At 42.4% G+C, this 16,535-nt stretch overlaps 1 protein-coding gene across 2 annotated transcripts in view; it reads right to left on the bottom strand.

Moving 5' to 3' along the window:
• The window catches only part of CUNH10orf67 (chromosome unknown C10orf67 homolog), a 165,367-nt gene that overhangs the window by 99,240 nt on the left and 49,592 nt on the right, over nt 1-16,535 (bottom strand). For both annotated transcript variants that reach the window (XM_053895154.1, XM_053895153.1), the window contains exons 5-7: nt 10,355-10,507; nt 3,843-3,975; nt 2,741-2,799 (exon numbers count right to left, since the gene is read on the bottom strand). In XM_053895154.1, coding sequence (XP_053751129.1) covers nt 2,741-2,799; nt 3,843-3,975; nt 10,355-10,507 — 345 coding nt within the window. The remainder of the gene's footprint in view (nt 1-2,740; nt 2,800-3,842; nt 3,976-10,354; nt 10,508-16,535) is intronic.

Below are 16,535 nucleotides of genomic sequence, written 5' to 3'. Positions count from 1 at the left end.
TCAATGTTTTCGTGGCGATCGAGTACATGTCAAAGAAAGATACAGGATTTAAAAAATGATCAAACAGGGGTGCCTGGGTGGCTCAGTCGGTTAAGCATCCCACTCTTGATGTTGGCTCAGGTCGTGATCTCACAGTTCGTGGGATCGAGCCTCACCTCAAGCTCTGTGCTGACAATGCAGAGCCTACTTGGGATTCTCTCTCTCTGGCTCTCCCCTGCTTCTGCTCTCTCTCAAAAATAAATAAATAAAACTGTTTTAAAAAGTTAAAAAAAAAATCAAACAGACTAGGGATCTGCTATATTTGTGTAGAAGAGAGCTGTGAATTAAAATACGGTGTAAATACATATATAATTTTAAATTTTATGGTAGCCTTGTGAGAAAAGGTGAGAGAAACAGGTGAAATTACTTTTAATAATAAATTTTATTTATCCAAATATCTGTCTGAAAAATTATCATCTCAATGTGTAATAATTAATATTAAAAATCAGTGCTGAGATATTTCACTTACACGAAGTCTTTGAAATCCTGTGTGTCCTTTTGGGGGCTAAAATCTCATTGGGAATGTCTGATCTGTATTTAGACTGCATAAAATCCACAGAAGAAAAAGTACATTCACATACCAAGTTACTTAAAATATACATAAAGGTTTTCCAATATACCGAAGCAAGTATCGGTTTTAAAATTTTTTAAATTAAAATGAGATACAAGTAAGAATTGAGTCCCTCAGTTGCACTAGACGTGACTCATGTGTTCAAATAGCCACAGAGGGCTACCTTGGGACAGTGAAGATTTAAGGAAGCTGAGGAAGGATTTAAGGGGAATATTTAAGCTCACAGAGGGTATAACCTGTCATTTGAAGGGCATGTTTTTTCTAATCAGTGGCCTGACACTCAGATTTTTCTGGCCTTAATTTCTCGTGCTCCTCCCAGAGGATAGTAAGCCTACACAATTCATTTCTCCCGGTGGCCGTACGGATTGAGCAGTTTCAGAAACATTTAAATAAACTGTGACGGTTCCTTGTAGGTGACGTGACACGAGAAGGCTGGGGCTTCATTTTCAACCATAGACATTGATGCCAAGAAGGTGAAACTTGTCTGTCCGCAAACTCTGTTGTTTTCTCTGTGTGGATGGGACTTGAACGGTCACCACTGCAAGTAAGCTGCAGTGCCAGAAAAAGAATTCGCCCTGAAAACTCGTGATGGGTTCAGTTATCAGAGAAAACATCTCCCGACTCTGAGCCTTCAGGTTAACCAATTCTTTAAAACATGGTGCTCAGGGGGCGCCTGGTTGGCTCTGCTGATTAAGTGTGCAACTTCAGCTCAGGTCATGATCTCACGGTTTGTGAGTTTGAGCCCCTCATAGGGCTGTCTGCTGTTGGCACGGAGCCTGCTTCGGATCCTCTGTCTCCCTCTCTCTCTCTGCCTCTCTCTCTCTCTCTCTCAAAAATAAACACTTAAATCAAATCAAATCAAATCAAATCAAATCAAATCAAAAGTAGTTCTTAGGGGCTCCTGGGTAGTTCAGTCCATTGAGTGCCTAACTTCAGCTCAGGCCATGATCTCACAGTTTGTGAGTTCGAGCCCTGCATCGGGCTCTGTGCTGACTGTGTGGAACCTGCTTGGGACTCTCTCCTCTCTCTCTCTCTCTCTCTCTCGCGCTCTCTCTCTCTCTCTCTCCGCCCCTCCCCCACTCATGCTTTCTCATTCTCAAGTTTAATAGATAAACTTAAAAAAATTAAGATAAAAAAATAATTCTTGAAAGTCGTTTACCTAAAACCCAAGAATACCCTGAACTGTAAAATCAAGTTGAAATTTGGACCTAAACTTAAGCACAGGTGGCCGTTTCCTGGGCTCTAGAAATAAAGGTAGTGCAACTGAGGAACTGAATGTTTAATGTTATCCAGTTTTAATTAATTTTCATTTTTTAAATTAATTTTCATTTTTAACTGACCCTCGATTCAGCTAGCAGGAAGCATTTGTGTTTATTCGGAACAATTCAGGGACGTAAATACACATTTTCGCCTGTGAATTTCACCTCTAAACACATTCTCATCCTACGGATCACTGAAAGAGCATCTGTAAGGCTGCCGGGCTCTGTGCTCAGCATTGGCAATGTACCAGAGACGGAAAAAATACTGCTTCTGCCCTCGTGGGGCTTACAGCATGGCAGGGAGGACTCACCATCACTGAAAATGTGTCGATGGCTATGGTACAGAGAGTGAAGAAACCCCAAAGCAGGGGCGCCTGACCTGTGCGAGGGCGCAGAACCGCTGAGGTCCTGCTGCATTGGATGCTCTAGGAGATCTTGACCTTGGCGATACCAAAAGAATTCCCTGTTCTAAATACAGATTTCCTGCACAACATAAGCCCAGTACATCCACACCGCAAAATGAACACGCGGCCACATCTGGGCTGCAAATAAGATTGTTCGTTGTTAATAATAACGACAAGTTTTCCCCAGGCGCATCTTGGGATCTCCTTGTCCTGTAACTTTTCTTTCCTTACAGTCAACGAGGTAAACCCTCAGCTATCCCAAAGAAAAAAGCCTCTGCACATTAATTCATTTTCAAGATGGAATCCTTATTGATTACCAGAGACCCTCCCTAAATAACGGGAGAGATGAAACACAGAAATCGATTTTTCTCTGTACCTCGGGACAAGCGGGATGCAGTGTTAAGCCACCAATAGTGTTGATATTTCAGCATAAAGGAGTCGTTCGTCGATATAAAAAGTTACAGTACCTTTTGAATAGTTCTATGATCCTTTGCTGCCATCTCTTTCAGAGTTATAATTTCATCTTCTGTAAACAAAAGGAGAGAGAGGCCAAGCATGAAATTACAAACTTATGGCCCTGTATTCAAACTCCCTGCTCCGGGACAGGCTGTACGCGGCTGGCAGGCGTGGTGGACTCGAGTCCTAGCAGGACTGTGACCTTCACAACTGCCCTTGACATTCACAGCCTTCTTCCTGCTGTTCAGACGGCTGGTCAGATAGGGATTAAGAACTAAGTTCAAGATCCAAGTGTGGCCGAGGGCTGAAAGCTTTTCATCAATACTAGCAAGGGACGTTTTTGCTGTTAGTCACAGCCAATACAAAGTGCTTTAGCAGGTGGTACTTTGGGACACAGTAAGAACCACCAGAACCTGAAAAAGCATTATTACACCACATTAGAAGGAAAATGAAACTGCACTGGCAAGGCATAATTTATATTCAAGGGATATCGTAGTATCTCTGGTTTTATCAACGTTTTGCTGTAAGGTTTTTTTTTATTGCTTATTCGTTGCTTTTCATAACTGCAGGTTAGGGGAACACTATACAATTAACATAAATACGAAGATAACAGTAAGTGACAAAATACTTCAAAACACTTCAACTTTGGTGATTTAAATGCAACTTTTGCCAACGTTTATGGTTTGGAGAAAAAAAAGGGGGGGTGTATAAAGCATACACAGGGAAATTTGTGCTTTAAATCTGTATCCAAAATTGCAGATAATTCCATAGTAAGTAGTAGCATATTTTTTCCGAAAGGGCTAACTCTGTGTCTCCGCAAAGCATACCCCAATCTGCGTGTTAAGTATTTAAATGTCATAACTTTCAGGTAATCAATCATGGGACAGAAATCAGCAAAAGTTTCTGTTTATAATATTTCTAAGCAAAAAAAAAAAAAAAAAAAATCCTCTTTCCCAAGCAAGGAATGCCATCTTCCGTGAAAATCAAACAGATCTTGTAAATGTACAATGTACAGATCAAGCAAATGTACATTTGGTAAGGACAAATAGAGCTATGGATTTTAGGAAGTGCCCGATGCATAGGTTTTTCTCCAAGATGACTGTAAAATGTTACCTAATACTGCATTTTCCCTTAGATTGAGTCGGATTGCTTCTTCGAGCTCTGAAACGATTTGAAGCAGCCTCTCGTTTTCCAGTTTGTACTCCAAATCCTCTCTTTCTAGAGCCGTCTCTCTGGCAAAAGCGTCCTGAAAAGATGGGGAATCCCGTACTTCTAAGCACAGAGCCGAGGATTTAAATATGCAACACGACACAATACAGATACAGAAGAGCTATCATATAATTTTCTGAATTCTATTACACACTTATAATATGAATAGTAAAAAGGAAGGAGATTAAATAGAGCGCGTTGGAAGAAAGGCTGTGGTACATTCCGTACAAAGACCACAGCCCATGGGGACATTTTATTGACAGGAATAATGCATATCATACTGTTTGTGTGCCCTCATCATTCAGGTCAATTCATTACGGAGGCTGTGTCCGGGGAGGCAGCTGGGGCCCCCCCACCCACACCCTTCCCTCTGTGTGTGTCTGAAGTGCTGTCCGCCTGTAACTAGGCAGACTGGGGAGACCGGGACGGGCAGCGCCAGGGGGTAGCAAAGTGCACGGCGAAGGAGGGGGGCTTGTTGCCTTTGTGGCATTTCCCGGTGTCAGCGTCGCCAGTGTCATGAGGAGCACATCACATGTCAAAGTGGTGACGTTTTCAGGCCGGGAGCCGCATGGAGTCCATCAGGCACACGGATATCCACACAGTTGGTTTTCTGCCTCGTGGAGGAACCACCCAGAGGCAATTCACATTCTGAACATTAACATGGCTTTGCATGCCTGTCACACTGGGGCTGTGCAGGCGTTGAATGCTATTGAAGACTTCGGTTTAAATCTCTATGCAAACAGTGATTACCTTGTAAGAAGGTTTCAGGATAACTTACAACAAAAGACTTTAAAGTTATAGTTTTAGTAAAGCAAACTCATTTACATTTTTATTATGTGCGTCTTTTGTTTAAATCTCGCCTTGTCCGTTATGGGAGAGGCTTTTTCTTACGCAATAGAAGCTTATTGGGAAGCTACTCTTCCTTTCTTCTTCTTCTTCTTGTCCGCTTCAAAGCTATTGAAACACATCTGAATATGCTCGCTTATGGCTGTCTAGATTTTACTGCCACGCATTTTTTTTTAAAAATTAAGATGTAATGGATTGGGGAAGCTGGTGGAGAACTTTATATTTCATGGTGGGAAAATATTAAATGACTCTGCAATCTCAAGATCTTAAGGAGGATGCTTAAAAGTCGTTATATTATTATGCTACAAGAGATAGAAGGTTCTATCTGCCTCCCTTCAAAATTCATCTAGAGGACAGAAATACTTTTGACCTTTCATCTTCAGATGAATGATAACCTGTTCTTTCTGCAGGCATGCCATGATTGCTAATACTCCAAAATAAAACCTTTCCTCAAAAACAGCATACTCCCAGTATACTGCTTTCCTTTTGGAATTGTATTTTTCTTTAACTTCACAGATACCTGAAAGTCAATTATTAAAATGTTTTTCTCTGTGGCCGTAATGGCTCAAAAGACAAATAAGTGGCTGCAATTTTTGCAGTGCATTTAATAAACCCTTAAGAAATAACAAGCCACCTACTAAGGAAGTTAGTTCTGTGAGAGTTAATTTTTAACACAATGTTAAATTTTGCACTAAACCCAATACAGATCTTTATGATTTTGAATCACCATTTTATTTAAATCATTTGAGCCCAACTCACTCTTTAACTAAGGAAAGCTAACAAATCGAATAGTTAACAAACAACACTGTTTCCTTAATAAATTAATTTCTAGTCCCACACGTTCAACTTGAAGCCATCACAGAATGTACTTATAGGCTAAAAGGGCTTTTTAAACAAACAAACAAACAAACAAACAAACAAACAAACAATATTTGTCTTCAAAGGGTTAAGCAAAGGTTTCTTAACTGGCAGGATAAGAATACCCACAGTGGATTACATGAGCACCCATTAGCATAAACTATACAAGAACTATTTGAACTAATCACACAAAGTATTTATAAGGGGTGGCGGCTAATACTTAGATGTGTTTTCTAAAATTCTCACATAAAAGCAGGAAGCAAGGAAAACACATTCAACTGGTTTTCCCCTTCGTGTCCATCTACAGCCCCTCCTTCTTGTGAGGTTAATCTGTAGCTCTGTCCCCACCATCTGTCAGCTGCAGGAACTGCACGTAATTAACTATTCAGACTCCCACAGCAATGAGGACACTCATTAGCAAAATGAACAAAGGGATAGTTCTGGGCTGCTACGGTCATCTGTTACACTCTGAGTGGCAGATTTTGTGGTGGGGTTCCTTCTACCATCTGCCCACACCACTAGCTCTGGCTTATTTAAACCACAAGACTTCTTTAAAATAAACTGCATTTAATAAACCAAGGTTGAAAAGGATGGAGATCATTAAAAGGTGGTTAACTAGGTGTCGCTATTTACAGCTGCATTATAGCTGAGGAGAGATCGTGTGCGATCCATGATCACTCTGGAATTTTAAACTGATAACGGAACTCACCGATGTCAAGTTTTTCTATCATGTGAAAAGTATGACTTCAGGCCATGGCTCATGCACTATTTTTCTCTGGTGAACACTCACAAGATGTGCGGAATGGGATCACTGTTCCCAGGTTTCAGAATCCTAAACAGATCTTGCAAGAATCATGTCTGAGGGCTGGCACACCACAGAGCTTTGCTACTCCACGTCTGGTCCACAGACCGGGAACCTCAGCATCGCCCAGCAGCGTATGGGAAACAGACTCTCAGGACCCAGCCCAGACCTACTGTCAGAATCTGGATCTTAACAGGAGCTGCGGGTGATCCCTACGCACAATAAAGTCTGAGGAGTTCTGTTCAGAGCCCTGCATGTGCCTCTCAGCAGTCTTCCTTCTGCCCTATTCGTGTCTCAATTCTGCAGGCTCCGCGTATAATACTTGGACATCTCAATTTGCTGCTGGGGCGTGTTGTGCTGTGCTGATGCGTGCCCGTGCTGCATGACAGTCATGGAGAAGAGCAGGTGCTCTCCCAGTGAGTGACAACCAGGAAAGTGGCGCACTGGGGCAGTGCAGCCCTGCAGAGCTGTGGCTCTTGAATGACAGCTCTGTTTCAGCGCCGTCAGCAGCAAGCAGTCCTGTGCGCTTGTGGGCGGTGCGAGGGCAATGGTGGCACAGCTCATCCGTGCTAAGGTGAGAAAAAAATGAAGCCTTCTCAAAACGACAACTAATTAAAGCGACCGCAGCACACACGCGTGTTTGCAGGCACACACACGCGTCCAGGTACACGCTGGCCTCCTTCGGCCGTCCTCACGGGGATTTGTCAGCCTACAGCGTGACCACGTGGCAACTGCAGCAGGACGCAGTTGAGTCATGGCGCCCAAACCTGGAAACGAGGCTCAGCCCTTGCATGAAGTTGCTCTGAGGAATATTCGACACCCAGGAAGTTCCGATCGGAGAGAGGAGACTTCTGGAAGTCGAAGAGTTTTCTTGCCTGGTTTCCATTTGGTTACAAGTATGATTTAGGGCGGCTGTTTATTAAACTTTCCCCTCTGCGATCGCATTCTTATCAGATTTTCCTCAAAAACAGTTCTGGAGAGATAATCGGAATATGTATTAACTACAAAGCTATTTATGTGATTTGGCTGCCAGTGGGAATAAACCAGCAGTACGGAAAGATACTCCTTATTCGGCTTGCTTATTTCAAGTTTGTTTTTTTTTTTTTTTTTTTTTTTTTAACAAGTGATCTCCATTGCTACTTTGAAATTTCCCAACTGGTTCTCCAAACTCATTTTTCCAAATCAGATTTCAGAGGCTCCGGGACGTAAGCTTCTTGGTGCCACCAGAGGGAGCAGTTGCACAAGATGAAATTACAAATGAAAAAAGACCTCTTCTGGAAGCGGCAGGGAGTTTTAGGAAATCTTATTCTTAGAGGATTAAAAAAAAAAAAAAAAAAGGTGGGGGTATTCTCCATAGGTTTATTTTATACAAATCACGATCTGTTTTGTGGCACTCACATCCATGTTTCTGAAATGTACACCATATTACTGACTGCCCTACCTGGCCCTCAGTCAAGGTGGGAGACCAGGGTCACGCATTTTGTTGGAGTCGGAAGGAGCTGAGAGAAACGTACACACCTAGTTAATCAGGACTATCTTACCTTCCTCAGATCTTAGGGTGTTTACAGAAATTGTGAGGTCGTCTCCCTGGGGACAAATTACAGTGGAATAACCCGGGGCCTCCGGATGCCATCTTGAGCCAGGGAACACCTGCTTGTACAAGAGCAGGGTGGACCCTTCCATTTCCCTGGTCCCCACAAAGCCACTACCACTTATTCTTATCTTCCTTCTTTCCCCAGGGCATCAGAGAGACCAATTAACAGGTAGAGAACACTTACGAGTGTAAACATTACAAGATACACCTCATGTCTTAGTGTAAGGAGCTCAATTACCAAATTGGGAAGGTTTCACCAAGTCCTGAGTTCTGTTCAGTGCATTTCTCCAAATGTAAACCAGACAGTCATAAGGGCTAGTGCATTTCCTCATAATGATAACTGGAATGTATATACTCACCTTTTTTCAAAGAGCTCAAAGCAATTCACAGTCAGCACAACAGGTATCCTTCTCGTAACTCTCTTTTAGCTAAGCGGGTATTGCTTTGCACCTCACAAACGGGAAATGAATGGATCAAAATCACTTTGCCAATCTATGCTGGATAACTTTGACCAAGGCAAGATTAAAAGCCGATACTATTACGGTTTGTTTAGTCTTTTCTCTTAAGTTATTATCTCCGAAAAGTAAGACTAGGGGCACCTGGGTGGCTCAGTTGGTTCAGCGTCCGACTTCGGCTCAGGTCATGATCTCACAGGTTGTGAGTTTGAGCCCCGCATCGGGCTCTGTGCTGACAGCTCGGAGCCTGGAGACTGCTTGGATTCTCTCTCTCTCTCTCTTTCTCTCTCTCTGCCCTTCCCCTGTTCGCGCTCTGTCTCTGTCTCTCTCGCTCTCTCAAAAATAAACATTAAAAGTTAATTAATTAATTAAAAATTAATTAAAAAGACGAGATTTAGACCCAGGAAAAGGTTAATGTAAGTGCAGGAACCGGATATGCCTCCTCCAAAGCCATCAGAAGATGTAAAAAGAATTAGTATTCGTTTTTATTAGATCTATGCTAATCACACTCCACAATTACATTGCTTAGAAGATACTCAGTTTTTTTTAGAACATAAAGAATCCTAATGGATTATACAAAGCAAACACGCCTTCACCAGTTAATAAACGAAATCCTTTAGAATCATGTAAGTTCAATTCCTTATCTCTTCTAAACTTGGCGTTTTAAATAAGAACACCAATGCGGGATTTAGGTAAATTATAGACTGCACTTAAAGGGCCCAGCAACGAGCAAGTGTTTCCCCCCAGTGTTCACATTTTGGTACCTAACTTCTCAGGCTTTTTCTGTGCATGTATATGCGTGTGTCGATATTTACAGGTGGATGTATCCATAAGTATTAATATACTAGTACATTATAATAACATATTATGATAATAGTCTATTTTATATGTACATACTAATTAGTTAATTTTGAAAATTACAACCTTGACATATTACTGTGGAGCCCAGAGCCCCACTTCCTTTTGTGGGCTTTGGATTCAGTTGGACCTTGGTTCACATGCTATCTTCACTGGTTTACTAGCCATATGCCTGGGGGAAGTAACTTAGCCACCCTGTCTCTGCTTCCTCTGCTGTAAACTTAGCTACAAGGTAAGATACCGCTGGTGAGGCATGCGGTGCCTGCCAGTTGATATTCAAAAAGATTGTTATTCCTCCGGCCTCTCTGCGAGCCTCTCCTACTCAAACAATCAGCTTCTTGTTCTTAGAATCCATTAATGAAAACCCCTGTATGGCTCTGAACTGCCGTGGGGCCACGGCCACTGGCTCACAGTGAGGTGACAATGAACTCGCCCTCAATGTCCACACTTTCCAATTCTCCTCCTTGACAGGAGTTTAGCCTCTCTGTTCTCTCTCTTTCCATATCTGTTCCCACCAGTCCTCTGTTTAAGTAGTAAACCAGCCTCGGACTCCCTTTGCGACGAGAACCGGGGGAAAACCCTCCCCAAGATTTTTCCTCAGAAGTTCTCTTGTTCCAAGGGCCTTGCTGGAAGCCTCTGACTCAGGGAGACCGCTTTGTGTCTTTCAAACTGTCAGAACAGCAAAACAGGGCCGGGGTCTTCAAAATTAAAACAAAAATCTATTTACGTGCTCTTCGAGGGGAGGAAAATTTTTGCAGTGGGAGATAGGTTATTTTATTTCCATTATGAATAAAAATTGAATACAATTATATTGCTCCTATTTATAACTATTATGGGTTTTCTGGAATATGCCATTGAGCAGAAAAGTTTGGACTGGCTGATGTTGTGGAGAGATGCCCAAGATATACCACCTGTATTTCCTTTATTCTTAACCCAAACTTTTGGAAAGCTATAGCCTTATTTACCTGTATTAAAATTAATTATTCATTGTTTTGACACTTACAAGTTTTTGAAATCTAGACTCTTCATATTGGCATAGCTCTTCTCGTAACTCCTTAATCGTTTCTTCTCTCTCCTTCAGTCTTTTTAACAAATTACTCATTTTGAGAGTAGCTGATTCTTTCACAAAAGTCTCTTCCTCCACCTCAAAGAATTGCTAGGGAGAAAAGGGGCATTAGAAAATCAGACACCAAGCGAAAACTATTTCATGTTTTATTTAAGCTACTATCTTGTAAGTTCTTTTTATAACTTGCACACAATTTTCAGTAAGTAACTATATTTATATCGAATGATACGCTCAAGTGCCACAGAATACAGCACATCGTTATCCTATGAAACACAAAGCATAATGTGGTATTCTAACTGCACTGGCCACGCAAGTAATAACACTAAACTTTAATTGTCAATTCACATCGTGGTGTGAACGTCCTACTTCAATCTTCCCCTAGAAAGAAAGTAGCGCACATTTGAATATGTAAAAAGGAGCCGTAAACTTCAATGGTGTCACTAATTCCCCCAGTGCTTTGGTGTGGATGTGGAGAGAAATACCATTCCTTTTCTTTCGCCCACAGAGGAGGTTTGCAGACCATGCATCTAGACAGATGAGGCTCCATTTGAAAAATCAGGAAACTGAGACCAGAGCAGAGGAAGACGCGTTACGACTGAATTTTTTTTTTTCCCCCGTGGGTAGCTGTGGAAGATGAACCATTAGGTATGAGAAAGTCATCTTCAGGGTCCATGTGCATTATAAAATTATGTAATTCTAGCATATCATTTACTTCTCTCTGCATGAAAAAACAGCCATGTTTTTGCTTTTCTTAAAAAAATTGAATAAGCTGGGTTTTTTTTGTGTTTTTTTTTTTTTAAGTTTATTTATTTATTTTGAAAGAGAGAGAGAGAGGGAGACAGAGGATCCCAAGCAGGCTCCAGGCTCCAAGCGGTCAGCACAGAGCCTGAGGTGGGGCTCGAACTGTAGACTATGACCCCAGCTGAAGTCAGACGCTCAACCGAGCGCCTGAGCCACTCAGGCGCCCCATACGCTGTTTTTTGATAACCCTAATCAAAAAGAAAGCAAATGAAAAACATACTCTTGAATTGGTTTGAAATGAATTTGTCTATGAGTTGATACAATGCGTCATAAATGGTGTTGCCCCTATTTTAATTCATTTGACTTCATATCGTGAGCATCTCCCACACCATTAACCTTGTACATGAGTGTAGTTACTGATGGTTCCATAACATTCTGCTCCACAGAAATGCCATAATTTACACACTCACCATACTATATATATTTTAAGTTTTCCATGATACCAAATCTTTATATATACATCACTGTCTGCATTTCTAATTATTTTTTTCTTGACAGAGACCCTTAGAAGTAGAATTCCTGGCCAAAGCATATGAAGGTATTGATGGCCTTGACTCCTTTTATAAATTTCTTTTCAAAAAGATTGTTCAGTTTATACTCCACCTTGAGAATGAGGATGTTTGTCTTACTATACTCCCTGAAAGATTATATATTGTTATTTTGTAAGTCTTACTGTGACAATATAGGAACATCGTGGTTTATTTTTGTATTGATCAGCCTGTTTTACTTCTTTTTCTGAAAAAGTAGTCTCTACAACCAACGTGGGGCTTGAACTCACAACCCCGAGATCAAGTGTCACATGCCTCTACCGACTGAACCAGCCGGGGGCCCCTTAATCAGCATGTTTTGATAGCCATTCAAAGTGAATTTTCTTCACATGATATTAGCTGTTTATGCTTTGTGTTTTGAAAGTCCTCGATTCTAATTATACGCCCTTTTACTGAGAACTCAAAATAGTTTTAGCACCTCCACTGATCAATTTCTTCATCAGTGTTATTGATCAGCTTTACTGTTTGCATTTGAATAGAAGCGCCATTTCTCCACAGTCTGTTGGGACTGGCCTCTGTTTACAGTCAGTAAGAACTGTATCGCAAAACCAAACTGGGAGGAAATGTTTAAAAAAGGAATGCTGTTTTTTTTTCTAAATTTTTTTTTTAATGTTTATTTATTTTTGACAGAGAGAGAGACAGAGCATGAGCAGGGGAGGGGCAGAGAGAGAGGGAGACACAGAATCCGAAGCAGGCTCCAGGCTCCGAGCTGTCAGCACAGAGCCCGACACGGGGCTCGAACTCACGGACCGCGAGATCATGACCCGAGCCAAAGTAGGACGCTCAACTGACTGAGCCACCCAGGAGCCCCAGGAATGCTGTTTCTTATTTCTAGCATATAAAAATCTCATTTTCTGGACGCCTGGGTGGCTCAGTCAGTTGAGCGTCTATTTCGGCTCAAGTCAGGATATCACAGTTTGTGGGTTCAAGCCCCGTGTTGGGCTCTGTGCTGACAGCTCAGAGCCTGGAGCCTGCTTCAGATTTTGTCTCTCTCTCTGCCCACCCCTGCTTGAGCTCCGTCTGTCTTTCTCTCTCTCTCTCTCAGATGAATAAACATTAAAAAAAAATCTCATTTTCAACCCTGATGTGTAAAATCCTATTGTTCATATGGGGCCCTTTTGAGACTTACAGAATTATTTTATTTTTGTCATTTGTTCACTGCTAATATATTTGAGCACATGCACAAACAGGAAATACAGGAAAACCTAATCGTATCTGCCACTACACTTAATATTATATTTCAGAGTTAGATTTACAAACTAAAATTGTCCTATAATATATAATGAACGCCAGTCACCTGAGGAGAATCATATATCATGATAGAATTAAGAGTCAAGCTAGGAACAGAACATTAACATGACCTACACAGTGCTAACGTAAAAATCAGCATATGCGTAATACAGCACAATGGAAAAGAGGGAAGACAGAACAATCAAAATGACAATACCAGCTTTGTAAACAAATGTTTTATTTTTTATTTATTTTTGAGAGCGGGGAGGGGCAGAGAGAGAAAGAGAACCCAAAGCAGGCTCAGAGCTAACAGCAGAGAGCCCAATACGGGCCTCGAACTCACAAACTGTGAGATCATGACCTGAACCAAAGCCAGACGCCCAATCAGCTAAGCCACCAGGTGCCCTAATAATACCAGCTTTTTAAATTGAGTGACTTTAAAGAACAAGGCTGATTGTGGAGGACAGGATAGCCTGTGTTGGCAGACCAGCTCTGTCACTTAGTAGCTTTGTGCCTGTGCCTTGTGCCTCAGTTTTATCATCTGTAAAATGGGGTTAATAACAATACCTAAACTGCCACGAGAATTAAGTAAGTTAATGTGCGTAAACCATTTTGAACAGTGTCCACAACACGATCAGCTCCCTGTAAGTATTACATCTTAGAATTTCATATCGTTCTATCTGTTTTGTCATTCAAACCCTGATGCCACTCCTCTGGGAAGCCTTAGCACCCCACTTGCCCACCTGCTCTCCACTGCTGTGTTCTTCCTGTATCTTGTCAACCAACGTGCTTCTTGGGTCACTTCATTTATTATTTGTTTATTTTCTCACTGCTTTTTTTATGTTCAGTATATGCTGGATTTATTTTACTTGTATCTAAAAAAAATTTTTTTTAATGTTTATTTTTGAGGGAGAGAGAGACAGAGTGCGAGCAGGAGAGGGACAGAGAGAGAGGGAGACAGAATCTAAAGCAGGCTCCAGGCTCTGAGCTGTCAGCACAGACACCAATGTGGGGCTCGAACTCACAGACCGTGAGAATATGGCCTGAGCAGAAGTCAGACGCCCAACCAACTAAGCCACCCAGATGCCCCTGGGTTTCTCTTACTTTTTTTTTTTTTACTTTTTTTCTAATGTTTTTATTTATTTTTGAGAGACAGAGAGCAAGCAAGGGAGGGGCAGTGAGAGAGGGAGACACAGAATCTGAAGCAGGCTCTAGACTCTAAGCTGTCAGCACAGAGGCCGACTTGGGGCTTGAACCCACCAACCGTGAGATCATGACCTGAGCACAACTCCGATGTTTAAGAGACTGAGCACCCAGGCGCCCCTATTTTACTTATAAAAAACACCAAAATAAAGATGCTTCTGAAAAGCTGGCCAGGTAGTCTCCTCTCTAACATGACACAAACCACCCCTGGACGCTCATTTAAAATCTGCCCCCAGGAACTGGGCGGAGATGCTGTGCAAACTCAGCAGGGAGCCTGCCTCTAGGAAGGGCTCGGTCCCTCTGGACTTCAGGGCAGGGAGGGTCACGCAGTTCCTTGCAAGAACAAAAAGTTTCACTTTTGACATTTCATAAAATAATTGTAAGGCCCAAACACATTGGATTCATTTCTCTTCATCTCCAGGAATGTTTCTGATGTTCGACCAACATTTATGGAATGAGCTGGGCTCACGAGGAGACAAGCGGAAGGCGCTTTTATTTTTCTTCACCACCCCTCCGATCTGGTCTCCCGTCTCGTGTTTCTCTCCTTTGAGAAAAACTCTCGGGAAAGTTCCACTGCTTTTTTTTTTTTTTTTAACTCTTAAATAACAGCAACAACACTGGACAGAGGAAAGAAAGATAGAAAAGAAAGCCAGTTTCAAGCCATCTCCCCCAGCACAGAATGCCACATCCAAGGGAGACCACAGGTGGGGAGGACAGGAACCTTGATGGGTAAGATTAGGCGGGAATTGGGGCATTTTATTTTTTGTTTTGGGTTTTGCTTTCTTCCTAGTACCCAGAGATCTGGTCAAACACCAGTCTAGATGTTGCTGTGAAAGTGTTTTTTAGGTGAGATTAACATTAACATCGACAGACTGAGAAAAGCAGATTACCCTCCATAATGTGGGTGGGCCTCGTCCAATCAGTTGAAGGTCTTCGGGTCTTTGGAGAAAGACTGAGGTCCCAGAGGAAGAGGGAATCCTGTCAGTAGACCGTTTTGGGACCTGAACTGTAACACCAACCCAGTTGGTCATGTGCACCAGTTCCTTAAAATCAACCTCTCGCTTCTTCGCTTTCTCTCTATGCACACTGGTTCTGTTGTTTCTGGAGAATCCCAACTAATCTAATATCTACATCTAAAGACCCTAAATTCACACCAACACCGTCAATTCCAACCCAACACCGTGGTGTCATTACAACCTCCTTTCCATCGCATAGCCCTCTGGCAGTGAGAAAGCTGGGTCCCATGATGCCTGATGCATTGATGTGTTTGTTCAACCCTCCCTTCAGGTAGCCCATTTCCTGACCACACCACGCCGTGCCACCAAGAGCTTGGCTCCGAAGCAGGTGATGGGACAGGGACGGCAGAAGCACGTCTTTGGACTTTTAATTCACGATGGCAAGAAAATTTTATTGTGGGCGTCCATTCATTCCTTTGGTCTTGCAAGAAGAGTTAATATTTGTATTTTAATTTTTCCTTCAGCCTTTGAAAGTGAGAAGGACCTAATATTCAAATCCTTGGCATTAACTGTTGGCTTTGTATTATTAGAATAATTTGATGATGTCATTTGGTCTCATGGGCAAAGCCTCTTGACCAGCCGTATCGAACGACACAGCTGGATATAACCAGGGGTGAGAAACAGACTAGCAAATGAAGTCCCAGTAGTGGATACATAGTCACTTTGCAGCTAAATGTCGATAATGCACTCTTCTAGCTGGACGCCATATCTTCCAGGGCGCCTTCGGTCTCAGGACCCCCCAGAGCAGTACGTGGTACCGGGGGAGGGGGGGACAGCATCACGTAGGTGGCAGGAGAGTGTCCTCCCCACCAAGGCTCAGATACACGCCTAATTGATCACAGGCTAAACGGTGAGGATCAGTGTGTGAAAAGAAAAAGAGAAGCCCAGGGAATGTGGTTTCCTTTTATGGGCAGTGATAGCCTCCTCTCAGTTATGCCCTTGGAAGAAGAAAGGTGGTCACGCTTTGGCCATCTCTCTCCTTCTCCCGTTCTCTTTGGGGCAAATGCTGCAGGAACATCTGCTCTGCTCCGGCAGGAAGAGCCCCGCCCAGCCCAGTGCAGACTGTGATGGGAGTCGAGTCTGCCAAATTCTGAGACTTAGCACGAGGCAGCCCGCGTCACCAGCAAAGCAGATGATCTCCATCTGTTGGCTCCCTGACTTTCCTTTTCAACTTGTCCAGAACCTGGGAGGGGAAGAGCGGTGTTATTTATCAAGCATAAACACTGCGATAGTCGTTATCTTTCAAGGTGGGAAATCTAAGCATGTCATGAAAACTGCTTAGAATTCTATGATGGTTCTTTGACGTCCTGGAAGTAAAGT

This window comes from Panthera pardus, unplaced genomic scaffold (genome assembly GCF_024362965.1).
Source record: "Panthera pardus isolate Hobbes unplaced genomic scaffold, ASM2436296v1 HiC_scaffold_6, whole genome shotgun sequence".
Classification (NCBI taxonomy): Eukaryota; Metazoa; Chordata; class Mammalia; order Carnivora; family Felidae; genus Panthera; species Panthera pardus.
Note: the sequence above shows the minus strand (reverse complement) of the source record. Positions and strands in the feature narration are given on the sequence as shown.